This window comes from Hemitrygon akajei, chromosome 19, assembly GCF_048418815.1.
Source record: "Hemitrygon akajei chromosome 19, sHemAka1.3, whole genome shotgun sequence".
NCBI lineage: Eukaryota > Metazoa > Chordata > Chondrichthyes > Myliobatiformes > Dasyatidae > Hemitrygon > Hemitrygon akajei.
Window position 1 is genome coordinate 21054741 of NC_133142.1, and position 27713 is coordinate 21082453.

Genomic DNA, 27713 nt, shown 5'->3' on the forward strand with positions numbered 1-27713 from the left:
GGTATCTAACATCCTTACCTGATCTGGACAACTGATCAGTCTAATTTTATTTAATTTTATGTGTCTTATTCTTAATTTAGTTGAAATCAATAAGCAATGGACAATATATGTGATGTCCACACCCCGAAAATGCCTATGATTCACCATTTTTCTCCTTCTCCTCTGCTAACCACCTCCTCACTCTGGACTGTGATTCAAATAGTGTTACATGCAAAAGCAGCTCAATAACCTGTCTGTAGATGAACGCAATGGGGGAGCAGGGCTCCTGTAAATTGTTGGCTGTTCCTGGGCCCTCGACCATATCGCTGTATCTTTCCATTTGCTTCCAAGAGGCATTTTCCAACAAAGCTAGTATATACAAAATGCCTGTTGTGTTTGATTCATCTGTAGGCATTGGGAGAACAATATATAAAACTGTATGGTACTAGTCTGAAGTAACGAGGAGTCTGCTGTAGGAACTCAGCCAGTTAAGTAATATCTGCGGGGAGGAAATAAAATTGTTTCTTGCATGCCATTGCATTTTAAACTAGAAATAGCAACAGGGACAATAATGGTTATTTTCCCAAGGACCACCTGTTGTTACTTGGTAAAATAAAGGGACTATTACAGATATTGGCACCTGACCCCTGTTAGCTAAGTGCTAACATCACATACTTCTTTTTAGCTGAACTGCCTGGCTTCTGACTTGAAGTAGCCAGATTACTATAGAAGCACGAATGGTTCATGAACAGAATTCAAATGAGACATGACTCTGAGAACAGGTTGTGCATCCAGCCACTTCCATCAGCATTTGGCTCAATCTAGTTGCTGTCACTTCGCAGTTAGCCCCTTTTTTTTTAAAAGCCCTGCTCTCGTTTCAGCTTGCTCAAGTTCAAGTTCAGTTTATTGTCATCCAACGGTACACATTTATACCACCAAACAAAACAACGTTCCTCTGGAACAAGGTGCACAGCACAATACATATAACTTATACAGTCAACACGTCAAGTAATATGCCAGAAATAAATATTAAAAAAAAGGTGTGTTTATGAGACAAGGTAAAAAGTAAACGGTATAATGCTACTGGCACTTCATACACTATGAGGCCTGGGTGGTGGCAAAGAGTCTTATATCCAGGGGGCAGAAGGTGCTTCCATCCTAACAGTTCTTGTCTAGTGATATGGTACCTCCTACCTCAGAGTAGGGATTAAAAAGATTGTTGGACAGATGGAAAGGATTATTGACAATGCTAAGGGCCCTGTATATTGTAGTGAACTACATATACCTGTCTGGACACGCCCCCTGCTGACTGCTCCTGTGGCTCCTCCCACAGACCCCTGTATAAAGGCGATTGGAAGCACTGCTCCTCCCCTCAGTCTCCAGGATGTTGTGTGATGGTCTCTTGCTGCTGACAGTGCTTTCTTCCAGCTAATAAAAGCCTTTCTCTCGCCTCACGTCTCCGAGAGTTATTGATGGTGCATCATATACATAGCACTCCTGTTAAGTATTTATTTACTTATTTATTTATACTTAGTGATACAGTGCGGAGTATGCCTAACTGACCCTTCAAGCATGCCACCACAGCAACCCCCAACAAGCCAGATTAACTCTAACCTAATCATGGGACAATGACCTTCTTGGTACGTCTTTGGACTGTGGGAGGAAACCGGAGCACCCCGGGAAAACTCACGCATTCCATGAGGAGGTTGTTGAGGCTCCTTACAGACAGCGCCAGAATTGAACTCCGAACTCTGGAACGTCCCGAGCTGTAGTGGCATTATGCCACCTGCCACACAGCTGTGGCACCCCATATCTCTGATGGGTGGAAGAGAGACCCTGATGATCCTCTCAGCAGTCCTTGCGATCCTTTGTAAGGACTTGCGGTCAGAAGACTTTCAATGCCCATTCCAGACAGTCATGCAATTGGTTAGGACACTCTTGATGGTGCTCGTGTAAAAATTGGTTAGAATAATGGGGGGTGGGGGAGACTCACACTCATCTCAATTGCCTCAGGAATTGGAGATGCGGCTATGCTTTCTTGACCAAAGAAGGGGTGTTGAGGAACCAGATGAGATCATCCATTATATACACTCCTAGAAACTTAGTGCTCCTAACTCAACCCATGCAGTGAGGTGTGTTCTACTTTCACCTTCCTAAACCCCACAATGGTCTCTTTGGTCTTGTCCATGTTGAGACTCAAGTCCATGCTTGCACCATTCTACCAACTGCTCTACCTCCTCTTTATACGCCATCTTGTTATCATTGTCAATGAAGCCAAACACTTTTGTGTCATCACTGAACCCGATGTTTCAGTTTGAAAGGGATCCATCAGAGCATTTCCTGTGAATTGTGGTCATGACTGATCGTTTCATGTTTTGTTTAAAGAGGCATTTGAGGGTTGCTAACTTGCCATTTACGGCTCCTTGTCACATTCCAAACACTTAGTCCAATATAAGTCAGGAGCTCATTGAATTATATCGACTCAACTGTAAGGCTCTTCAGATGTTTCAATGGATGCAAATCCTATTGCATTCTCCAACTTTGTCTGCTACCATCACTGAAATTTTGCCCCAGTCAGTTTTGTCTTTATTGTACAACATATGCTACATCATTTTTACTTTTGATTATATTTGATCTACTGCTCTCGCTGTGTGCATGTGTACAGCTATTCAGCGAGTTAAATATCTTCTCAAAAATCACCTAAAATGGAAGCTTTGTTCAGATTTTTTAATGAGATCTCTTTCTTGTGAAAAGGTATTGCTGTTTCAATGGGAAATAAAAAGTGGATGGAGATGTGTGTCTTCTTTCTGTGCAATTCAATTCAATTCAAAACTAACCCTCCGCAGGAAATGATAGAAAGAGACAGTTTGCATATAGGAAGTGATGTTCCTACAAAATGTACTGTGCCACTAAAGGCCAGAACACTCCCTGCCTAACATCCACAGGATGTCAAACTTAACTTCTGAAACTAAAAGTTAAATGATCACTTCACTAAGTCTTTGGTAAAAGATGGATAGTCTCAGAGACTGGTCTTGAAAACAGTCTTTAGCCGTTTTCCTGTCAAATGTATTGGCTTTGATGACATACTTATGTAAGGTAATGAACTGCAAGAAATGTTAATTCACAAGAAGTTGGTCTGACATGATGACGTAATTACGTAATTTTTGGTGCCAGTTTTGGAGTTCAATAAAATGTGTTACAGGTTTCATTAACGTAAAAAGCCTCCCTTTGTTTTATTTGCGAAAACCTGCATTGGTGATCTCGTTGCTCTAGAACTATTCTAGAGTTATTCAGTGTGTCGGTCAATGCAGTTGCTGGAGTTTTGGGAGCAAAATGCAGTCGCTTGGTTTGTAAAAGCTGAGGCACAATTTGCTCTGCAAGAAATATCTACCAACAACACCAAATTCTACTACATGGTAACATCGCCCAGCAATTCTATAACTGCGAGAATAGTGGGTCTACCAGAACCCCTGCCTGAAAATGGTAGATACTGATTGCTGAAAAGTCACTTTTTAACAGACTTTTGGACTATTGGAGTCTGAGTGCGCCGAACAATTCCTCTCCCTGCCCAGCCTCAGCGATGCGAGGCCCTCGGAGCTAAAGGATGATGAGAAATCACCATCCTTGTTTTAATTTTAAAGAACTCTTCATGCAGCAAATACCTGATCAGGTTCACGTAGCCCTCGCTAATGCACCCATGATGGACTATAGGGAGCTTGCACCGTCGAAGCTGCAAGGTGGTAGGCACTTCCTAGCGTTCAAACCAAAGCGCACACGGTAAAACACACAGATCCAGTGTTGTCTGTTTCTCAACCGCAAGCATCCTTATGTTGGGGGTCTCGCTGACCGGACTTATTGAGGTAGAGGAAGGAGGAGGAATGATACACTGCTGCCCATCTGTGTGTAGACTATCAGCCATTTTAGCAGGTGGCCAGAGGTCATCTCTCTAGCATAGGGGATGACCACAGATGTGACTTGGGTGTTCATCAGCAGCTGGGTTGCTCGGTCTGGTATTTCCTCTGACTGCGGTTCCCAAATCGTTTTCTTTCTTTCTCCCTAGGCCTCCCGTCCCATGATCCTTTCCCTTTTCCAGCTCTGTACCCCTTTTGCCAATCACCTTTCTGGCTCTCAGCTTCACCCCACCCCCTCCGGTCTTCTCCTATCATTTCGCATTTCCCCCTCACCCTCCTACTTTCAAATCTCTTACTATCTTTCCTTTCAGTTAGTTCTGACGAAGGGTCTCGGTCCAAAACGTCGACAGCGCTTCTCCCTATAGATGCTGCCTGGCCTGCTGTGTTCCACCAGCATCTTGTGTGTGTTGATAGCAGAATTGTGTGAGTTTTTAGAATTTTCAAGCCTATAAGATCTTGAAGGGAAGTCCACCTCTGCTGTCACTGTTCATGTTTCTGCTTAGGGAGTGGGGCATCCTACCCGCAAGTATCTGAGGTCAATTTCCCTAATGTGAGGCATCTCTATATACTGACTGGAGTAGCAAATCCATGAGGGTCACACATAGGCAGTCATGACGCATAAAAGGATTTTTGGTATCAGTGACGTGGAAAGTAAGGGTTTTGATAACGAGGTCCAATCCAAGGCCCAGATGGCACTTCATAGGAGGGAGGTCCTGCCCAAGATCAAGATTCTGTGGAACTGTGGCCAGATCTTCAGCAGGGAAATGTTGCATAACCTCAGCACTGTTGGATGTGATTTTATGCCATCTGAGACTAGACTGTGCCAACATGTCTTGCACTGCTTTCAGCACAGACTGCTTCTTCTGCACTAGAGAATAATTGAAAACCATCATCAACACAGAAACGCCTTTCTATGCACCTCTATCTTCAATCCCAAATTCCTTCTCTCCCTCAATAGCTGTCCCTTTAAGGCTATAGACTGCCACAGCTAATGAAGAACAGTTACCAAATACGTGAACTCTCATGCTGTACTCCAGAATCTCATTGTCCAGTTGATGGTCAAAAAACCACAAGAATCTGAGGTAGTCATGGCGATCCTCTCTGTCTAAGAAGCTGTAGAACATTTGCTTGATGTCTGCCATCACTGTGACAGTCTCAGTTCTGAAGTGCATGTGGACCCTGAGCAAAGTGACTCCACAGAGCACATAGTTTAGGGCCGTGCCTTTGAACTGTGCTCTTGAATCAAAGACAATTTGTATTTGTGCAGGCTTCTGGGTGTGGTAAACACCAGTTTTCTTTGTTGGGATCTGATGGAGGAGCTACCTCAGCATGATTGTTCCTGATGAATGTCTTCGTGAACTCCAATTTCATTTCTGGTTTCCTTCTCAATGCACGGAAGTGGGACGTGAGTCGACTCAGGGCCTCCTCTCTGTTGTTTGGTAGGAGTTGTCATGGCAAGCAAAAAGGAAGGGGAGATTCCCAGCTGTTTAACTCGTCTTTGCTAAACTCTTGTTCATGATTTGAAGGAAAACCTCATCTTTGATTGAAGGTACCAACTTAGCATCATCTTCCAAGTAATAGAAGACCAGCTTGCCTAAGTCTGGTTGAGCAGAGGTGAGTATATCAGGGCACTTGGTTTGCTTACCAATAGTCTTCTCTTTCATACAGATTCTACTCTCACGGGATCTGAAATGACTTGAGTGGCTGTTCTCTAGGAAATAAGTCTTAAATGTCACCTGATGAGCACCACTGAGGCAGACTTCACCCACTATGGCCCAACCCAGGTCCAGTCATTGGGCATAAGGTGCATTGTGCTGAACGCTGTGCTCTTCACTTACCTTATGTGCACAGATGTTGTCTCTGTCAAGCAACAGGACAATCTCAGCAGACGAGTCAAGTGAGGGAATCTTGACTCGTCAGCTACGGCCTTAATATGTGAATGACCACGTGCAGCTTCAAGAGCTGGGATTTCAGCCTTGTTGTTGCGAATATGGTCACACTCCATGAGGGTTGGCAGGGTAAGCAGACCGCCCTCATCACCCCCCCCATTAACTCCACGACAATTCCATTGCCTCTTCTTCCAGCAACATCTGATGCTCCAGAACCTGTCTTTAAAGTGTATGGGGAAACAGAACTTTGAATACTGAAGGTGTCAAAGAATGTCAATTTTGCCAGTAAGACATTGCTCTGATCATCCAATATCACACATGCCTTTATTTTTTGTTCTGGATGTCCTTTTGGGTAGGTGTTGGCTGCATGTATTTTGAAGCAGGAATGCCTTGGGAGCCTTTCCTGCATACCTCTGTGCATCAGGCAGCAGCCACGTCTGACGGATACACAGCCGACTCCCCGCCATGCCCTGCTGTGGGTGTGCTGGAAACAGTAATAGCCCAAGGTGCTGGCCCCGAATGAAGTGCTAGTCACTGTTGCACTCGGTGCAGTGTAGGATAGCTTTATAGTCTTTTACTTGATGTGCTCTTGAAGCATAACACTTGAAACACATTGAGTGCTCTTTCAGAAAGCGTGTTCGCTCTGTGAGCAGAATCCTCTGCATTTTAAGGAGTGAGGTTTCTTATGAATGGGGCATTGCCTATCAGGGTTCATGATAGAGTTTTCTACTTCAGTTTTGTTGACTATGATAGGGGTTCTGGTTTTTCATGCTTTTGCTGGAGACCTCTCTTTAAATGAGGTATTATCGAAGCTGAGAGCATAGAACTCGGGTTATTTCATGTTTTTGTGTGGCAGCAGATGAATTCCACAAAGAATGAAAATGGCAGATCGGCGGCATACTGCTTTGGTTTATATTTGAAACCTTTGGTCAGCCATTATTCTTGCATATTGTCTGGTAGTTTCTCCACCACAGGGTTTATTTCCCCAAGAAACTCAGCCCTAGTGAGCAACCCTTGCTTTTGCAGCTTGCAGTTCCAGCAAGGAAACTGCAAACTCCTGTGGCTTCTGCAGTTCTTTGTGTGAGAGCTTTGTTAAATTATCGAGTCTCCAGAAGAGAGATTCTTCGATTCTTGGATTCTGGAGAGTCATAGCATTTGTTCAGCCTCCGCCATAGCATTTGTGAACCCTGGATTATTAATGTGAGCCCTAACCCTTCTTGCATGTTGCAGTGACTTCTCACCAAGCCACTTACAGAGGCGGTCTAGCTCTGCGCTGGGTTTGAGACTTAGTCCTTCCACAGTGTTGTAAAACCTTGACTTCCAGAGCAGATACCCGGCAGACTAGTTGTCAAACGCTTTTCGTCCTGCCGTGACTGGGTCTCAACATGCTAGATATCAAGCTAAATCCAATGCACCCATGGCTTCTGAATGAGCACTGTGGAGACTGGTTTGCTACGTGTGTTTCCTGGAATGGATGAAGCTTCGGTCTGCCCATATCTGTGCAGATGGGATTGGCGTTAGTAGAACTCTTAACTGATGTCTTTGCTGTGCTGGAACCGCAGAAGAGGGTTTTGTGGGTCTTTGCTGTTGTGGACCTTGACTGTAAATATGTGGACTATGTGAAAAACACATTGGCTGTATGGTGTGGACAGCTCCTTGTTGTAGAGCTGTCATTTTCATAGTCAAAATGCATTTGGACATAATCTTTAGAAAGATGAACTGGCTGTTGTGATGGCAAAGCATGACTGTTTCCAGTTATAGTCTCACAGTTGTCTAAGTCATCTGCTGTCTTATACATCTTTGCCTCTGCTGAGGCAGCCTCAGCTTCACGCTCTTCCTTGAGTGCACTTAATGTAGCCTTTATACCTGCTGTCTCCATGTCTGTTCATGGTTTCTCCATGTCTATACGACTTTCTCCATTAGCATCTCAACTTTGTGCTTAACATATGCTGTTTTCACTCTCCTTCACAATCTCCATCAGCACAGGTGCTCCACCAGATTGTATGCTTAGTCTCCTACTCTACTCGCTTTACGCTTATGACTGTATGGCTAAACACAGACCCAATGCCACCCTGCTCTGGAAACACCAATGCCCTTGAACAGAAAATCCTACAAAGAGTAGTGGATACAGCCCAGTCCCTCACAGTTAAAGCCCTCTCCCCACCACTGTGCACATCTACAAGGAGTGTTGTTGCGGGAAAGCAGTATCATCCTCAGGGTCTCCTCCACCCAGGCCATGCTCTCTTCTCCCTGCTGCCATCAAGCAGAAGGTACAGGAGCCTCATGACTCAGTCCACCAGGTTCAGGAACAGTTATTACCTCTCAACCGTCACATTCTTGAACCAAACAGAATAATTTAACTTAACTTCACTTGTCCCATCATTGAAATGTTCCCACAATTCATCAACTTACTTTCAAGGACTCTTCATCTCATGTTCTCAATATTTAGTGATTATTTATTTATTATTATTAATTCTATTTTGTATTCGCACAGTTGGTTGTCTCTTGCACACTGGTTGAACACCCAAGTTGGTGCGGTCTTTCATTGATTCTACTATGGTTGTTACTCTGTTATGGATTTATTGAGTATGCCTGCAAGAAAATGAATCTCAGGGTTGTGTACAGTGACATATATACTTTGATAAAAAAAATTCTTTGAACTTTGATTTTGCTGTTTCAAGGGCAAATAAAGACTGGATGGAGATGTATTTTTTTTTTAACCACGTGCTTCAATTCAAATCAAAAATAACCTGTGCGGGTAATGATACAAAAAACTGCTCATGTATAGGAAGTGATGTTTATACAAAATGAACTGTGCCTCTGGAGGCCAGAACATTAGGTATGTATGTAACTAATTAACTGATCTTTCCTCCATCCTTCTGTAATGTGCTCGTAACATTTCATACCTGTAAAGTGCAAAGAACGAGTAAATAGTTGTTGACTAGGATATTGTTTTACTACTGTTTGTACTCTGAAGATGAATATTAACCCTATCCATTGAAACATTGACAACAGATATGCATTTTATAGAACTGGTAAATGTGACAATCTGTACTTTGAAGCAGCAGCATTTTAAGTTTTGACTGGATACTGTCCAATTTAATTTGATTATATCTTTCCCTCTTGTTGCACAATATATCTGAATAATAAAGTGAGTGGCAAGAAATTTCAGGAAGTCTCACACTGTTAGGTAGTTCCTCAGTGGAAATCTTGCACAGTACAAAATAGGGCAAGCAGCAGGGGGTCCTTGCTAAATTTACCAATTAATTTTTTGATGTTCCACCTATTGAAAATGAAATCAGTGGGCAGGAAGCTTTTGAGCAACATGCATTGACTATACCCATCAAGGAAGCAAAACTAGAAAATTAAAGGTATTTTAAATTTAGGTAGTCATGTATGCACATAACTATGGTGAATCAGGCAATATCATATTTATTGCATCTTTTTAAATTGGTTGCACATTTACTGAATAGGATATATAAATCACCTTTTTAAATCTGAAATAAAAATAAATTAGACTGAAAGGTTGCAGCTCAGTTAATATTACAGAAAATTGAAAATGTTACGAGGCATTCCAGCAAGAAAAGTCTATTGTGTCACTGAATACCCTACAAGCTGCTTGGATGAAATGACTGTCACGTCTGTCGAACTGCCATTGTGAAGCGGCTGCAGAAGTGAAAAATATTGGAGGACAAGTGGAAAACATTTAAACTGAAGGGTACGGTTTAGATTGATAGAGATCATTGATGGGTGTATGATAGAATGCTGCGAATAACATTAGTCATGCATTGATAGAATATGTATTTGAACATTTGGCTCACTCACCTTGACAGGCAGTGTCAAGTTCATTAAACTTCTTTCCTGGAACTCCACGCTCCTGGAGTTTATCTCTGCTGCTGGTCTCTTCATGTTGCCACAGAGCAAATCCGATACAGTTTTCCTACACCAGCTGTCCACTCAATGTCTTTCCTCATTTTCACACCCTTCTCCAAGTTCCCCAGTGGATTATCAGCAAATTGAGGAGTGATCAATCAGCAAGAGGCATTGTGTAAAAGGAGCTATCTTTCAGTAAGCTCCAGGGGTGTGTGAAAAGAGTTACTTTTTAATCAGGCCGTCGATCAAGATTTTGAAGGCAGAGATGAGGAGTGGCCAGTCAGCAAGAAGGATTCATTAACGAGAGCCAATAAAAATAGCACAGGTGTAAGCAGAGTGGCCATTCCTGGATTGTGCCAGTCTTTAGAGTTGTAACAGGAGATAGAAAATGCATGCCAAAAGGGCAATGTTACAATAGTCATGGGGGATTTCAGTATGGAGGTAGATTGGAAATATTAGGTTGGTGCAGGATTCCAAGAAGGGGAATTTCTAGAGTCTACAAGATGGCTTTTTAGAGCAACTCATGGTTCAGCCCACTAGAAGGTCAGCTATTCTGGATTGGGTGTTGTGCAATGAACCAGAATTGATTAGTCTTCACTGTGGAAGACACTAGCAGTATGGGGGAAGTTCCAGGTGTCAGGGGTCATGAAGTGTGTGAAGTTACCATTACTAGAGAGAAGATTCTTGGGAAACTGGAAGGTCTGAAGGTAGATATGTCACCTGGATCAGATGGTGTAAACCTAGGGTTCTGAAGAGACGTGGATGCATCTAGATTCTAGAATGGTTCTGGAAGACTGGAAAATTTAAAACATTGAGAGGCTGTAGAAAGGAAACTATAGATCAGTTAGCCTGATCTCAGTGGTTGGGAAGATGTGGGAGTCAATTGTTAAGAATGTGGTTTTGCGGTACTTCGGGGCATATGATAAAATAAGCTGTAGTCAGCATGGTTTCCCCAAGGGAAAATCTTGCCTGACAAATCTGAAATTCTTTGAAGAAATAACAAGCAGGATAGAGAAAGGATTATTGGTTGATGTTGTGTACTTGGATTTTCAGAAGGCCTTTGACAAGGTGCCACATATAAGGCTGCTTAACAAGCTACAAGCCTATGGTATTACAGGAAAGATTCTAGCATGAATAAAGCAATGGCTGATTGGCAGGAGGCAAAGAATGGCAAAGGGAGCCTTTTCTGGTTTTCTGCCAGTGACTAGTGGTGTTCCACAGGGATCTGTGTTAGGACCGCTTCTTTTTACATTATGTGTCAATGATTTGGATGATGGAATTAATGGCTTTGTTGCAAAGTTTGCAGACGATACCAAGATAGGTGGAGAGACAGGGAGTTTTGAGGAAATAGAGGCTACAGAAGGATTTAGACAGATTAGGAGAATGAGTAAAGAAGTGGCAGATGGAATACAGTGTCAGGAAGTGCATGGTCATGCACTTTGGTAGAAGAAATCAAAGGTATGATTGTTTTCTAAGTGGAGAGAAAATATAAAAATCTGACGCACAAAGGGATTTGGGAATCCTTGTGCAGGATTCCCTAAAGGTTAATTTGCAGTTTGAGTCTGTGGTAGGAAGGCAAATGTGTTGTTGGCATTCATTTCAAGAGGACTAGAATATAAAAGCAAGGATGTAATGTTGAAAATTAATAACGTACTGGTGAGACCTCATTTGGAATATTGTGAGCAATTTTGGGCCCCTTATCTTGTCAAGTATACTGGGAGGGTTCCAAGGAGGATTAAATGGTTTGTCATATGAACAGCATTTGATAGCTCTGGGCCTATATTCTCCGGAATTCAGAAGAATGAAGCGTGACCTAATTGACATCTATCAAATGGTGAAAGGATTTGATCAAGTGGATGTGGAGAGGATGTTTCCTATGGCGGGAGTGCTTGAGCAGAGGACACAGCCTCAGAACAGAGGAGTGTCCTTTTAGAATGGCAATGAGGAGGAATTTCTTTAGCCAGAGAGTGGTGAATCTGTGGAAATCTTTGCCACAGGCAGCTGTGGAGGCCAAGTCTTTATATATATTTAAGGCAGAGGTTGATAGGTTCTTGATTAGTCAGGGCATGAAGGGATACGGGGAGAATATAGGAGATTGGGGCTGAGAGGAAAAATGGATTAGCCATGATGAAATGTTGTAGCAAACTCGATGGGCCAAATGGCCTAATTCTGCTCCTATATCTTACGGTCTTATGGTCCATATTGAGCCACCATTATCCTCAAGATCATTATACTTGCTGACAGTACTTACAGTGATCCCAGGTTAAGTTTGAGATGCATGCTACCATTAAATAGCATAAACTGTGATCATAGCACTTCTGATTTTTGTTTATTTCTGTTACTTATGAAGAGTACATTACCTGAACATAGCCACAGAAATCCAACCTCACTTGCAGATAACACTCAAATTGATGGAGTTGTGTCAAATGATATAGCAAGATACAGATCAGCTGGAACTTGAGACAGAGAAATGGCAGATGACATTTAATTGGGTCAAGTGTGAATTCATGTATTTTGGGAGGTCAAAGCAAGAGGGAATCAAATGCGGGGTCCCTTTAGGAGCTCTGAGAAAAGATATTGAGGGCTCAGGTTCACACCTCCCACAGCTTCAACACATGTAGAAAGAGTGGTATTGAGGATGTACACCATACTTGCCTTTATCAGTTAGGGAATTGAGTATAAACATTTGGATGTCATTTGCAGTTGTATAAAACTTTGGTCAGCCATTTGTGAAATATCGTGTACAACTTTGGTTGCCACAGTCGATGAAGAATGGGGAGGCTTTGGAGAGGTTGCATCTGGACATTGCCTAGAGCTGAGGTTGTAAAGACAGACTGGGACTGTTTTCCCTAGACTGAAGAAGACTGAGGTACACAGATAAGGTTATTGGGCACAGCCTTTTTCTCAGTACAGGAGAGTCTAAAGCTAGATGGCATTGGCTTAAAGTGGGAGGGGTCAGAGTTAAAAGGGATCTGAGGGACGTGTTTTTTCACACGACCCGTGCCGAGTTTATGAAGCAAACTGTTGGAGGAAGTGCTGGAGGCAGGTACAGTTACAGGACTTAAAAGACGTTTACATGGATAATAAAGATTTGGAGGGTTATGGGCTAAACGTAGGCAAATGAAACTTTATTAGGTAAGCACGTTGGCTGACGTGAATGGCATAAGGGTTTGTTTCCATGTGTATAATGTTATAAATCTATGATTCTATAAATGAAATCTATTTATCTACTTATCTCGGTTTGTTGTTGTTCCATGGATGTAATTTAAAATTATAAAACAAAGATAGATATCTTTAAATATTTATCTAATTTTGATCACAGTTTGTTATCTACTATACTGTATGCACTGTTCTGTAAAATGTAGGGCTGGATTGTCCTGAACTGGTTCTCCTCAGAATCACCGTTAATTCTCCTCATACTACTGCATTTACCTAGATTAGATCTCAATGCTCCTGCATGTCTTCATTTTGGGAAATCTGATCACTTGGATGTCCTCCCACCTGCCTACAGGCAGAGGCTAAAGACCAAGGCTCCAAGGATAAAGCCAGTAAAGAGGCGGTCACAAGTGGCAGAGGAGTGGCTACATGGGATTGCTTCAAGTCCTGGGACTGGACCATGCTTAAGGATTCCTCAGTGGATCTGAATGAATATGCCATGATTGTCACAGTCACTTTAAAAACGATTGTAGATCAGTATATCCCCACAAAATCATTCAGAGTCTTCTCCCAACCAGAAGCCTTGGATAAACCAGGAGATAAGCATTCTGCTGAGGGCCAGATCAGAGACATTCAGGTCCGGAGACCAAGTAAGACACAAGAGATCCAGGTATGATCTCCGGAAAGCCATCTCATGGGCAAAGTGGCAGGTTGAATCAATGAAGGATGCTCGACGCCTGTGGCAGGGCCTAAATGTGATCCTCTCTTACAAAATGTGCTCAGGTAACATAAGTGACTACAGGGCTTCGCTTACAGATAAGTACAGTTCCTGCTGTGCTCACTTTGACCATCAAAGCATGGAGGAACCTTCACAAACTCTCACAGTACACAATGACTTGTGATCTCAGTTTCTGCGGTCGACATGAGGGCATCCTACAGGAGGGTGAACCCATGGGAAATATCCAGCCCAGATGGGGTACCTGGCCAGGTACTAAAGGCTTGTGCTAACTAACTGGCTGGAGTGTTCACCAATGTCTTTAACCTCTCACCTCAGCAGTCCATGATGCCCACCTGCTTCAAGCAGGCCTCAATTTTACAGGTGCCTAAGAAGTATGTGGTAACCTTCCTCAAAGACTACCATCCAATTATACTTACATCCACTCTGATAAAGTACTTCTAGAGGTTGGTGATGAAACACATCAATTCCTGCTGAAAAACGACTTGGATCCACTCCAATTTGCCTGTCGGCACAATAGGTCCACAGCAGATGGCATTTCATTGGCTCTTCACTCAACCATGGAACATCTGGACAGTAAAGATGCATATAGCATGATGCTCTTTTTTGGTTACAGCTCAGCATTAAATCCTGTTATCCCCTCAAAACAAATCAATAAGCTTCAAGACCTTGGCCTCAATACCTCCTTGTATAATTGAATCCTGTATTTCCTCATTTGCAGACTCCAGTCAGTTCGGATTGGCAACAACATCTCCTCCACAATCTCCATCAGCACAGCTACACCACAAGGCTGTGTGCTTAACCCCCTGCTCCATTCACGTTTCACTTATGACTGCGTGGCTAAGCGCAGCTCCAATGCCATATTTACGTTTGCTGATGTTAGCTGTTTCATAGGTGGTGACGAATCAGCATATAGGACGGACATCGAAAATCTGGCTGAGTGGAGCAACAACAACTTCTCACTCGTCAGCCAGACCAAGGAGCTGACTATTGACTTCAGGAGGAGGAAACCAGAGGTCTATGAGCCAGTCCTCATTGGAAGTTCAAAGCTGGAGAGGGTCAGCAACTTAAAATTCCTTGCTGTTATCATTTTGGAGGACCTATCCTAGACCCAGCACATACGTGCAATTACATAGAAAGCATGGCAGCATCACTACTTCCATAGAAGTTTGCAAAGATTTGGCATGACATCTGATACTTTGACAAACTTCCATACACGTGTGGTGGAGAGCATATTGACTGGTTGCAATCTATCTGGTATGGAAAAACAAATGCCCTTGAACGGAAAATCCTACAAAAAGTGGATATGGTGTAGTCCAGCATGAGTAAAGCCCTCCCTTCCATTGAGCACAACTACATGGAGCGCTGTCGCAGGAAGTTAGCATCGATCGTCAGGGACCCACACCACCCAGCTCATGCTCTCTTGATGCTGCCATCAGGAAGATTGTATAGAGCCTCACAACTCACACTACCAGGTTCAGAAACAGTTATTACCTGTCATCCATCAGGCTCTTGAATCAGAGCAGGTAACTTCATAACTTCACTCAACTTCACTTGCCCTTAACTGAACTGTTCCCACAATCTAATGAATGGACTCACTTTGTCTTCATCTCATGTTCTCGATATTTATTGCTTATTTTTTTAATCTCTTTTGTATTTGCACAGTTTGTTGTCTTTTGCACTTTGGTCGTTTGTCCACCCTGTTGGGTGTGGTCTCTCATTGATTCTGTTATTGTTCTTGGATTTATTGAGTATGCCCACAAAACAAAAAAGAATCTTGGGATTGCACATGGTGGCATACATGTAATTTGATAATAAATTTATTTAGCACTTTGAAGTCCAGCAAGACAAAACAATGCCTGGGTTGTGGTGATGCTGAGCAGAGGCTCTGCCCCAAAAGTTTGGAGTGTGTTCTTACTGTTTTAGTTAGAATTGAAGTTAACAAGAAGGCCTCTTACAATACTTCCTTCCAGATTTTGAAAAATACCTGTCCTATTGCTTCCGCTGTATTTGTTCCTTGAAATGTATGTTATTTCAGTTCTTGTGCCAGCTAAGGCTTAGCAGTATGCCAGGGAAACTCAGTGAGGCTGGGTCCCATCTGGAGTCCAGAAGCAGATCAGAATGAAAAAATTGAGCTCACAATCTGTCAGTAAATCTAGAATTTCCATTTCTTAATTTCAGTAACTGAGCACTATCAATTCTTTTGTGGGAAGGTTTGACACTTCTCACATGATTTGAGCCACTGTAAACAAGAGATATAGAATTATGGTTAGTCCCCATTGAATTACTGTGGCATTTCTTTTGTTCTTTTACAATCACACTGGTAATATACTAAAAATACACGTAACTGAAAGGTGTAATGAAGCTTCTTTCTATTTTTCAGGTGCGTATATTTGCTTATTTGATTGGACGTGAAGCTGTGTTTTCTGAAAATCTGAAATGGATGGCTTGTGCAAATAAAGGTATGTGTTTGATATTTACATAGAAATTGTAAACAAATTATTTTAATTTGCTAAAGGCAGGATAAGCAAAAGAGGATCCAGTTCATATAATAGTCTTGGTTTCTTTTTATCTCCTGGACCTCTGCATAATGGAATTTCTTTTTCTTCGTGAGCAATTAGAGATTAGTTGAAAGGTTAATATGCTTCTGTAAAATCGTGAACTTGTGTTTGTCCTTATTTTAATCCCAATATGTGAAGTACAGGCAATCCCCACTTTAAGGAAATTCAGGTAATAAAAAATTGCCCTTGTAGGAATTGTGAATTGCTACCCAAAAGTTGAGATTTGGTATAAAATTCAGTCTAATGGAGCTTATATGAAAGGAAAAAAATAAATAAGCATCCTTTTTTCAACTCATATTTCCTGATGCATAAGCAGATAATGCAGCTTCAAAAATTGGGTAAGGATCATTTTCTAGGAGCACATCCATCATAGAAATACAGTGGTTGCCTATAACATGCAACCAATGATCTGCTGGAAGGACAAAGAGTGTTAAACATTGCCTGCGGGAGGAAAGGAATTGTAGATGTTTTGGTTGAAACTGCATTAAGTGCTTCTCAAGCCATTGACTTACTTGTGTTTTGCCTGCACAAAATTGCACTAATTTTCATGAAAATCCATTATTAATCTTTATATTATACAAACACATATCTGCAAGGACTTGCTGAGGCATTAATCTGCAGTTTTAATAAAGTTGCCTGTAAAGCAATATATATATGTGTGTGTGTGTGTTTGTGTGTGTGTGGAAATAGTACTGCCAAGAAAGAAATATTCCAACATACTTTGTGTGTGAAGGATCGAGCAGGCCTTTCTGGGTTTATTAGTATAAGAAGAGAGGAAACGTGGAGGAGAAACTTCAGCAAATACTCATTGAGAGATTAAATAGCTTGCCTGAATTCCTTCTGAAGTAGATTGTGCATGGTCTCGTGAAATAATAGGCTCGTTGACAAAATGGTTTCTTTATTCTGTGCTTTCTTATGGTTCATTTAAACAACAGATTAGTGAATCATATGGAACAAAGCAAACACATCACAATCTAGCAAGTAGAATAACCAAGTAGCAAATTCATCACATAGTATCTGTCACCTTGAACAACACTGCTACAACATTTAAATCAACAAAGAAGTTAAATTGATGAATTATCCCAGTGCACAATTTTAATTTACTTTCAGCTAGCTGCAGAGATAAAACCGCAGAGATTTTCTTCACCCTGAAAATGCGGCATTGCTTTCCATGATAACAAATGCCATAACACAATCATTCACAAACCTCAGGTTTTGCACTACATTGAATAATTTGCTGCAGGTTCATTCTGTTTGGGCTAACCCAGTAAGTGGCAAAATAGTTTGCCTTGCAGCCATAAAGCCATCACACAGGGAAGAAAAAAAAACTACTGTGACACTCCAATATAATATAGACAGCTATTTCATGCAACACTAGCTGCGTCAAGGAGCAAGGCACAGTGACAGCTCCCATTCAAATAATATGCACCATTTTTCTTCATAACATCAAATAAAAAAATAAAGCTTTAAAAATATTAAGCAGATATTTCAGTCCAATATATTTTTATCACATGACTGTAAATCAGATGTACTGAAATTGAAAATTCTGATACCCAAAGCAATAGTTGCATTTTGGATGATGAATCACTGCTCTGATGAGAGGAGGAAGGAACAATACTCATTTCTCTGAATCTCAGAGCAGTAAAGCAAGAGGCCATTTTACCATTGAGTTCATAAAAGCTCACTGCAAGAGTAATCCAGCAGGAATCCTGTATCCCTGGCCCTGCTAATGCTTTCCTTACAGATTGTATCCATCTCACTTTTGAGTTGGTCTCCAATACTATGCACGGAAGTGCATTCCAAATCTTGGCCAGTTGTTGTGCTAAGAGATACTTGCTCAAGTTGATCTTAGTTCTGTTGTCAATTACCTTCGTTTCCTGATACTGGTTCTTGACTGTTTTGCTAAAGGGGACATTTTCTTTTGAACTTATCTCTCACAATGTGGTGAACCTCATTCATTTTAAAAGGTACAACCCAGATCTTCCACTCTATCCCTGTAATTAGAGTCCCTCATCCCTGGAATCGTTTAGTAAATCTCTTCTGTGCTCTCTCTGAAGCTGTTAGGTTATATCTTTATCAAAAATAAAGCTTCTTTTATGAATAATTCACAAAATTTAAACTATGATTAAACCAGTGTTTTTGCATGGTTCTGCTTGACTTGCTTGCTCTTGTACTCTGAACTGCTGCTTATAACACCCTTCCTCCCGTGGCAATTTGAATGAAGAGTGCACATATACCTCTAAAGGGGTCTCCTTTGGAATCATCCCCTCTATATTGTCTTTCTTCATTCTTACTACCAAAGTATAACACTTTGCATTTCTCAGAATGAAATTTTGTTTGCTGTCAGTCCACTCGATCTGCCAGCCTCTCTACTTCCTCGAAGTCTGTGGCTGTCATGCTCACATATCACACCCACCACCTTCTAGTTTTGTGCCATCTGTGGAATTGGAAATTGTTCCCTCTACTCCCAAGTTCAAGCCATTAACCTATAAAAGAAATGGCCTGATACCAACTTCAATTCCATGACACTGGGCCAGCTTTTTGTCCCTGCAGCTATAGTTCCATTTATTTCATGAGCTTTATTCTTAATGACAAGCCTTGATGTGTCACAATATCAAACACCTTGCACAAGTCCAAACATCAGCTTCTTTTCCTTCAACTGGCCACAGAAAATTTCACTATTTGTCTTTTAAAAATTAATGTTGGCTTTCCATATAATGCATGTTTATCCAGGCAATTGCTAATTCTGTTGCTTTTTTTTTGATCCTAGACCTTTCCTGACCAATGGCCCTTCTCCACTTGATTATTTTTACCTTGGAGGGGTCAATTTCTCTTCTGTATTCTGAATCTTATGATACTATGACTGTTGCTTCTTGGGTATTCCGCACTTTCCTCCACACATTTTCCTGAACCAAATCCAGCAATTTTATCTTCCATGTTCACAGAAAGTTCTCCTGGATACCCTTCAGAAACTCTGCTTCAGAAGTCATTAATGATCAGTAAGTGATGAAAGTAATATAGAGAGAACAATCCAAAAGGATGTACAAGGGCAGAGATATCCAGGGGTAGATGTGCATCCTAATTTTTAAACAAGCGATGTTCTCAAGTGCCTTCAATCCCGAAAAGCCAAGATGTGCAACAAAGGTTCCATTTCCTAAATTCGTGACTTTGATCAGTCGTGATACTCACTGGAGGTGCAAAAGATCGCACATGCATAGCGCCTGACACTCTATCCGTTGAGCTAAATAAATAGAAACGTGCAGTCTATAAGCCCAAACAGCCCTTTCACCCTGAATCCAGAGTGCATACAACCACGATCCATGACAGTAGTAAACGTAGCATAAATACCCCTTGACTCAACTTCATATTCAATTGCATCCTTTAAAATTATGTATACATTTGTTGAACATTAGTAATGATTAGTGTTGGGGAGTGTTAAATATTCAGATGCCTTGTGTTTTATTCATGCATTCATAATGTGGCAATCTGCATTCAGTTGTGTGTGCAACAATTGTACTCCCATAACGCTGTCAAGATTTGGCACAGTAAATTATAAATTAGAATGAAACTACAAAGAAGTTTTAGTTTAATGCTTACGCAGATTTCATTATAGCCAAAAGGGAAATAGTTATAATGTACCTTTTAAAAAGGTAAAAGGAAGTTCTTTCTCAATGTTAAAGAACTTGAAGCAATGGTATTTCATGAATATAGATCATGAAAATGTCATGGATATAGATGAATAGATACTCTATTGATCCCAAAGGAAATTACAGTGTCACAGTAGCATTACAAGTGCACAGATATAAATATTAGAAGAGAAGTAAGAAAGAATTTTTAAAAAGTTACCTAACAAGAGGAGGTTATCACTTCCTCGCTATAGGTTGACTCATTATAGAGTCTAATGGCTGAGCGTAAGAATGACCTCTTTGGAGCAGCGCAGTTGTCTCAGTCTATCACTAAAAGCGCTCCTCTGTTCAGCCAAGGTGGCATGCAGAAGGTGAGAAACATTGTCCAGAATTGCCAGGATTTTCCATAGGGTCTTTTGATCTACCACAGCCTCCAGTTGTCATGGTCCAGATCGGTTCCCCTTTAAATTTAGTTAGGTTGCGATCCGGACCATTGACGCCTTGTTCCCTTTTAATTTCATTTCACGCATCCCTTGAGCTTGGCAATCAAGGTAATCTATCCTCAACCCGAACCAGCAGCTTATAAGCCCCTGGCTTTAGCCGCTCGGGGTGAGAGTGTAAAGAAGCTTTCGCAAGTCGCCGCCACCGCTACGACAAGCCAGAGTGATCCAGCCCGCATCGGAGTACCAGCAATTCCCCTTCCATCGCCAGAGTGATCCAGCCCGCATCGGAGTACCAGCAATTCACCTTCCGTCACCAGAGTGATCCAGCCCGCATCGGAGTACCAGCAATTCACCTTCCGTCACCAGAGTGATCCAGCCCGCATCGGAGTACCAGCAATTCACCTTCCGTCACCAGAGTGATCCAGCCCGCATCGGAGTACCAGCAATTCACCTTCCGTCACCAGAGTGATCCAGCCCGCATCAGAGTACCAGCAATTCACCTTCCGTCACCAGAGTGATCCAGCCCGCATCGGAGTACCAGCAATTCACCTTCCGTCACCAGAGTGATCCAGCCCGCATCGGAGTACCAGCAATTCCCCTTCCGTCACCAGAGTGACCCAGCCCGCATCGGAGTACCAGCAATTCACCTTCCGTCACCAGAGTGATCCAGCCCGCATCGGAGTACAGGCAATTCCCCTTCCATCACCAGAGTGACCCAGCCCGCATCAGAGTACCAGCAATTCACCTTCCGTCGCCAGAGTGATCCAGCCCGCATCGGAGTACCAGCAATTCACCTTCCGTCACCAGAGTGATCCAGCCCGTGTCGGAGTACCAGCAATTCACCTTCCGTCACCAGAGTGACCCAGCCCGCGTCGGAGTACCAGCAATTCACCTTCCGTCACCAGAGTGATCCAGCCCGCATCGGAGTACCAGCAATTCACCTTCCGTCACCAGAGTGACCCAGCCCGCATCGGAGTACCAGCAATTCACCTTCCGTCACCAGAGTGACCCAGCCCGCAACGGAGTACCAGCAATTCACCTTCTGTCACCAGAGTGATCCAACCCGCATCGGAGTACCAGCAATTCACCTTCTGTCACCAGAGTGATCCAGCCCGCATCGGAGTACCAGCAATTCACCTTCCGTCACCAGAGTGATCCAGCCCGCATCGGAGTACCAGCAATTCACCTTCCGTCACCAGAGTGACCCAGCCCGCATCGGAGTACCAGCAATTCACCTTCCGTCGCCAGAGTGGGTCCGGGCAAGGTCAATCTACCAGGGGTGAGTTGAAGGTGGAGTCCTAACTTGATGTTCCTGCCCGTTGTCCAGGTCTACCCCTCGAAGAGTCCCGGCTCGGTGCCTGAGTGGAAGATGGAGTCCTGACTCGATGTTCCTGCCCGTTGTCCATGTCTACCCCTCGAAGAGTCCTGGCTCGGTGCCTCAGTGGAAGATGGAGTCCTGACTCGATGTTCCTGCCTGTTGTCCATATCTATCCTTCGAAGAAGTCCCGGCTCAGTGCCTGAGAGGAAGGCAGAGTCCTGACTCGATGTTCCTGCCCATTGTCCATGTTTACCCCTTGAAGAGTCCCGGCTCGATGCCTGATCTGAAGGAGGAGTCCTGGTTCAAGATTCCTTGTCCTGTGTTTTGGTGTCCACGTTTCTGGCTGCAGCGATCCATGGTATTCAAGTGTCTGGTGACGGTGAATCAAGGTCCCAGTCTCCAAGTCCAAGGTCCGCGGCTGTCCATGTTCCCCTTGTCCAAGTCCAAGGTCCGCGGCTGTCCATGTTCCCCTTGTCCAAGTCCAAGGTCCGCGGCTGTCCATGCTCTCCTTGTCCTAGTCCAAGGTCCGCGGCTGTCCATGTTCCCCCTGTCCTAGTCCAAGGTCCGCGGCTGTCCATGCTCCCCTTGTCCAAGTCCAAGGGCCGTGGCTGTCCCAGTCCCCAGTCTCCAAGTCCCAGGTCCGTGGCTGTCCATGTTCCCCTTGTCCTAGTCCAAGGTCCGCGGCTGTCCATGTTCCCCCTGTCCTAGTCCAAGGTCCGCGGCTGTCCATGCTCCCCCGTCCAAGTCCAAGGTCCGCGGCTGTCCCAGTTCCCTGTTTCCAAGTTCCAGGTCCGCGGTGATCCAAGTCCCTAGTCCCCTAGTCCGAGGTTCGTGTTTCTCTTTGTCCTCAATTTCTCGATCTTCTGTGTAGCGAGTAATAAACGCTATTTTATTGTACCTAAGAAAGACGTGTTTGTGTCCTGCATGTGGGTCCTCTCCCAGCACCCTTGTCCCCACCTCGTCACATCATTGTGTCTAGTTTGACTCCTATGAAAAGTCAGCCTTTCTAATCAGTTTATTGGGCCTGTTGGCAACACCTGTGTTGATGTTGTTGCCCCAACGCCACCGCAAAGAAGATAGTACTGGTGACAACAGACTGGTAGAACATCTGAAGGAGAGGCCTGCGTACTCCGAAGGACCTCAAAGGACTTGGGAATAGAGGTGACTCTGGCCCTTTTTGTACACAGCCTCTGTATATGTCACCACATACCACCTTGAGATACAATTTCTTGCAGGCATACTTAATGAATCCCTAATAGAATAGAATAGAACCAATGAAAGGCAACTCCAAATGGGCATTCAACTTGCGTGCAAATACAAAAATAAAGACACACTAATAAAAATAAGTAAGCAATAAATATCAGGAACATGAGATGAAGAATCCTTGAAAGTGAGTCCATATGTTGTGGGAACAGGTTTGTGATGGAGCAAGTGAAGTTGAGTGAAGTTATTCCCTTTGGTTCAGGCACCTGATGGTTGAGGGGTAATAACTGTTCCTGGACCTGGTGGTGCGAACCCTGAGACTCCTGTACCTGCTGCTATCAGAAAGAAGATATAGGAGCCTCAGGACTCACAGCACCAAGTTCAGGAACAGTAAGAATCATGTTTGAAAACCATAACTTTGCTGTAGCCAGCCATTATTTGATATCACATGGAGGGAATCAAATTAGCTGAAGCCTGATGTCTGAAATGACTACAGTATTAGGAGGAGCCAAGATGGGACATCCACAAAATATCTCCAGCTAGAAATGGTTCAGAGTGAAGTGATGTTGCTATTTGCATTTGTGGAGCATCTTCTGCTATTGTTGAGGGTAGACAATTCATGGAGTTTCTTCATTGTGTCTCATCCTCAACTGTGTATTGCTGGATGGTGATATCTGATCTGCTCTGCTAGTTGTGAGATGGTGGTGGAAAAGATGAAACAATGCAGGATCATGAGAATAATTCTGGTACATGGTAGGTCAAGAAGTATTAATGGAGAGGGAAACTGAGGTAATTTTTTTGGATCAATCAAGAGTTAGCAATAGAAGATGCTTTAAGTTGTAGATAAAGGGAAAGGAGAAGGGAAGGAGAGGATAGATCAAAGGGAATACCTGTAACAAAGTGAAGAGCAAAGGAGAGAGAATCGGGACAGGAGTGATGTGGTGTAAGCTAAGATAGAATAGTGAAGATTTTTTAATTACAGCTGATCTGTCTGGAGATGAATAAGGTCGAGAAAGAGAGATACAAATGCTAATATTGAAAGATAAAAAAAACATGCAATTGCAGAAAATCTGAAACAAAAGAATGTTGGAATTATCCAACAAGATATCTCTCAGGTCAGTTTATAGATACTATAGAATATACTACACAGCAACATTGGAGAAACTTAGAAAAAGTACAGGAGTAGTGGCAGAGACAGTTTTCAATGTGCTTAAATAATGGTTGTCATTATCAGTATAATTGTAGTTCATTATGCAAACAAATATTGATGCACTTGTTCAAAGTTTTTCTTAATGACCAAAACAATTTCCTGATGTTGCCACAATAAATGGAAAAAGCATGAACCAAAATTACAAACTGAAGTACCGAAATCAAAACTGATAAAAAGCCCGACTATTAATTCTATTAACAAATTTCTTTTTAATAAGAATTTTTAGTAGTTTCTAACGTGAATAATTGTGAATTACTGTTCCAACATACAACTTGATTTAGTTCCAATCTTTGTTGTGCTGTGATATAGAAAATTGATTTTCTCAGAAAAGCTCTTCACAGCTCTGATGACTCACCAGATGCAAGTTCTTTGTGCAAAGGTGAAGTACAATGATAGCACTATTTAAATTGTGCCACTTAAATTTATATCTACCGATCAACTTACTGGTCACAACAAATGCCAAAGTAAAGAGAAATTCTAAGTATAAACTTATACTAAAAGCTGATTTGAGTTCCGGTTGACTTGACTGCACTGTATGATCCAGAGCACACTGGTGTCACAAAGGTCAGCAGGGCAAACGTTAATTTTCTTACAATGATTTTCTTCATGAAAGCTTCCTACCGATGGTTCCACTTATTAGTCTATCTATAAAGTATGCTTTAGAACAGAGTGGGTTAAAAAGGAGGTGAAACAATTAGTGCTATTTCAAAGACAAATCCATGAAATATATTAAATACCTTCAAGTATGTAACAAGTTTTAATTAATGCATTACTGGCTCCAAAGGCCATGAATTTGCCAGAGTATATTTTATCCAGTGCTACAATTCAGTGCATGAATTTACTTGCAATTTTTTTGTGAATCTTTCTACATACACTGTTAATCCACTATTTTACAAGGCTCGTGGAGTCAAAAAATGACAGTTTAATTAACATAATTAGCTGTAATGTTCTGTCATAGGTAAGGTGCTCACGATTTGTAAGCCTGAGATTGAAACACTTGCAGGCGTAGGTCACCAACTACATTGGGTCATAATTCGTTCTGAATGGTATCACAAAATATATAATAACATTATGCACACTCACCTCTTTTTCCAGAATCTCTAACAGTAGAAATAATGAAGCAAGTTTTATACAATTGGCTAAGACATGTTTCATTGCCATTGTTTCTTATTTAACTTCCATCAGAGCTATTTACATCGTGTCATTTACACAATAAAATAGGCATGCCGACAATTTAGCATTTTTCCGGCTGTGCTGGTTGTGGGAATAAGGACAATGTTGGGGCTGGGAGATCACGGTAGCAGCAAAGTAGGAGGGTAGTTCAAACTCCAGTGGCCTGAAGGGGAGCCTGAAATTGTTAAGAGGAATGGAGGTGATCTGAGTCATTTCTCTGTGAGGATGTCGGTGTGGATTTATGTATCCTACAGCCCTACCAGCATCCTGTGATGTTGTGGGCGATGATGAAGATGGACACTTTCAGGACCTGTTTTCACTTGCACTGAAAGGAACATTGCTGTTCAGTTGAACTTCCAGGTCATTGCTTCATACTTCGACAGTTTGACAACAAAATAGATCCTCGAAATGTGATTCCGTTTTGATTTGCTTTACAGCTTTTAATGGCAATGGAAAATATCATTGCCAAGTTTAGTGAGGAAATAAAATTCACATTTGTCGCAATTATTTGAGAAAACAAGACTGGATTGAGATTGTGGAGCACTAATCCAAATAAAATTAGAAACTGAAACAAAGTAGAACGACTGAATGTTCTGAGCTGATCTGAGGTGTGTAGGCTCATTATGTCTCTGGCAGTGTCTATTTAGCATATTCAATCCCGTTTCCTGCCAATTAATTAGTAGAAATAGGTCATTGGAGCTGATTTATGTCGGTGTATTTGGGTAAGAGGTGCACCCTGAAAATCATGCCACAACATTAACTGTCCCAATCATACGGTTGTCCAGACTGCCACGATTTTATTTGAGTCCATCACAATTGAGGCAGACATCTCATGAGCTGGAGTAAACTGAGATCTAATGATGTTTAATCTAATCTAAACATCTAATGATGTTTGCAGGGTAAAGCTTTAGTTTCTGACTAAGCAACTATCTTACTGCATGATCTTTGTTTAGGGTATCTTAACTAATGATCCTTAAAGTGATTAACAGTGGCTATACAGACTTTCTTTAGTAACATCATCTGCCAGAAGAAGTAAGGTTAGACCACTGCACCCGGAAAAACCATCCTGCCTATTGCTGGTCCTCCTACTTCACAATTACATCTATCTACCACCACCAGTCTCCACATAATCCCACAGCATCCTTAGCTGTTGCCTGTTGTCCTCTCTTCTCTCCCCTCATGACTTAGTTAAAGGAAAAGTCAGTGGATCCCTAACCATCTAATCCGTAGAGAGCATTCTGACAGGCTGCATCACCGTCTGGTATGGGCGGAGCGGGGGCTGGGGGGGGGTGCTACTGCACAGGACTGAAAGAAGCTGCAGAGGGTTGTAAATTTAGTCAACTCCATCTTGGGTACTAGCCTACAAAGCACCTAGGACATCTTCAAGAAGCAGTGTCTCAGAAAGGCAGTATCCATTATTAAGGACTTCCAGCACCCAGGGCATGCCCTTTTCTCACTGTTACCATCAGGCAGGAGGTGCAGAAGCCTGAAGGCACACACTCAGCAATTCAGGAACAGCTTCTTCCCCTCTGCCATCTGATTCCTAAATGGTCATTGAACCCATGAACATTACCTCACTTTTAAAATATGTATTATTTCTGGTTTTGCACAATTTTTAATCTATTCAGTATACATATAGAACATATAGAAAACCTACAGCACAATACAGGCCCTTCGGCCCACAATGCTGTGTCAAACATGTATTTACTTTAGAAATTACTTAAGTTTACCCATAGCCCTCTATTTTCCTAAGCTCCATGTACTTATCTAGGAGTCTCTTAAAAGTCCCTATTGTATCAGCCTCCATCACCGTCACCAGCAGCCTATTCCACACACTCACCACTTTCTGCGTAAAAAGACTACCCCTGACATTTCCTATGTACCTACTTCCAAGCACCTTAAAACTGTGCCCCTCTCATGTTAGCCATTTCAACCCTGGGGAAGAGCCTCTGACTATCCACATGATCAATGTCTCTCATCATCTTATACACCTCTATCAGGTCACCTCTCATCCTCCGCCACTCCAAGGAAATAAGGCCAAGTTCACTCAACCTATTCTCGTAAGGCTTGCTCCCCAATCTAGGCAACATCCTTGTAAATCTCCTCTGCACTCATTCTACAGTTTCCACATCCTTCCTGTAGTGAGGTGACTAGAACTGAGCACAGTACTCCAAGTAGGGTCAACATGTGCAGCAGCTTTGAGTGTCCTATGGACTTGGACCCCAAGATCCCTCTGATCCTCCACACTGCCAGGAGTCTTACCATTAATACTATATTCTGTCATCATATTTGACCTACCAAATTGAACTACTTCACACTTACCTGGGTTGAACTCCATCTGCCACTTCTCAGCCCAGTTTTGCATCCTATCAATGTCCCACGGTAACCCCTGATAGCCCTCCACACTATCCACAACACCCCAACCTTTGTGTCATCAGCAAATTTACTAACCCATCCCTCCACTTCCTAATCCAGGTAATTTATAAAAATCACGAAGAGCAGTGGTCCCAGAACAGATCCCTGAGGCACACCACAGGTGACCGACTTCCATGCAGAATATGACCCGTCTACAACCACTCTTTGCCTTCTGTGGGCAAGCCAATTCTGGATCCACAAAGCAATGTCCCCTTGGATC

At 42.5% G+C, this 27713-nt stretch overlaps 1 protein-coding gene across 5 annotated transcripts in view; it reads left to right on the plus strand.

Annotated features, from left to right (window-relative positions):
* The window catches only part of cacna2d3a (calcium channel, voltage-dependent, alpha 2/delta subunit 3a), a 782368-nt gene that overhangs the window by 487824 nt on the left and 266831 nt on the right, over positions 1-27713 (plus strand). For all 5 annotated transcript variants that reach the window (XM_073072214.1, XM_073072211.1, XM_073072212.1 and 2 more), the window contains exon 12: positions 15928-16006. In XM_073072214.1, coding sequence (XP_072928315.1) covers positions 15928-16006 — 79 coding nt within the window. The remainder of the gene's footprint in view (positions 1-15927; positions 16007-27713) is intronic.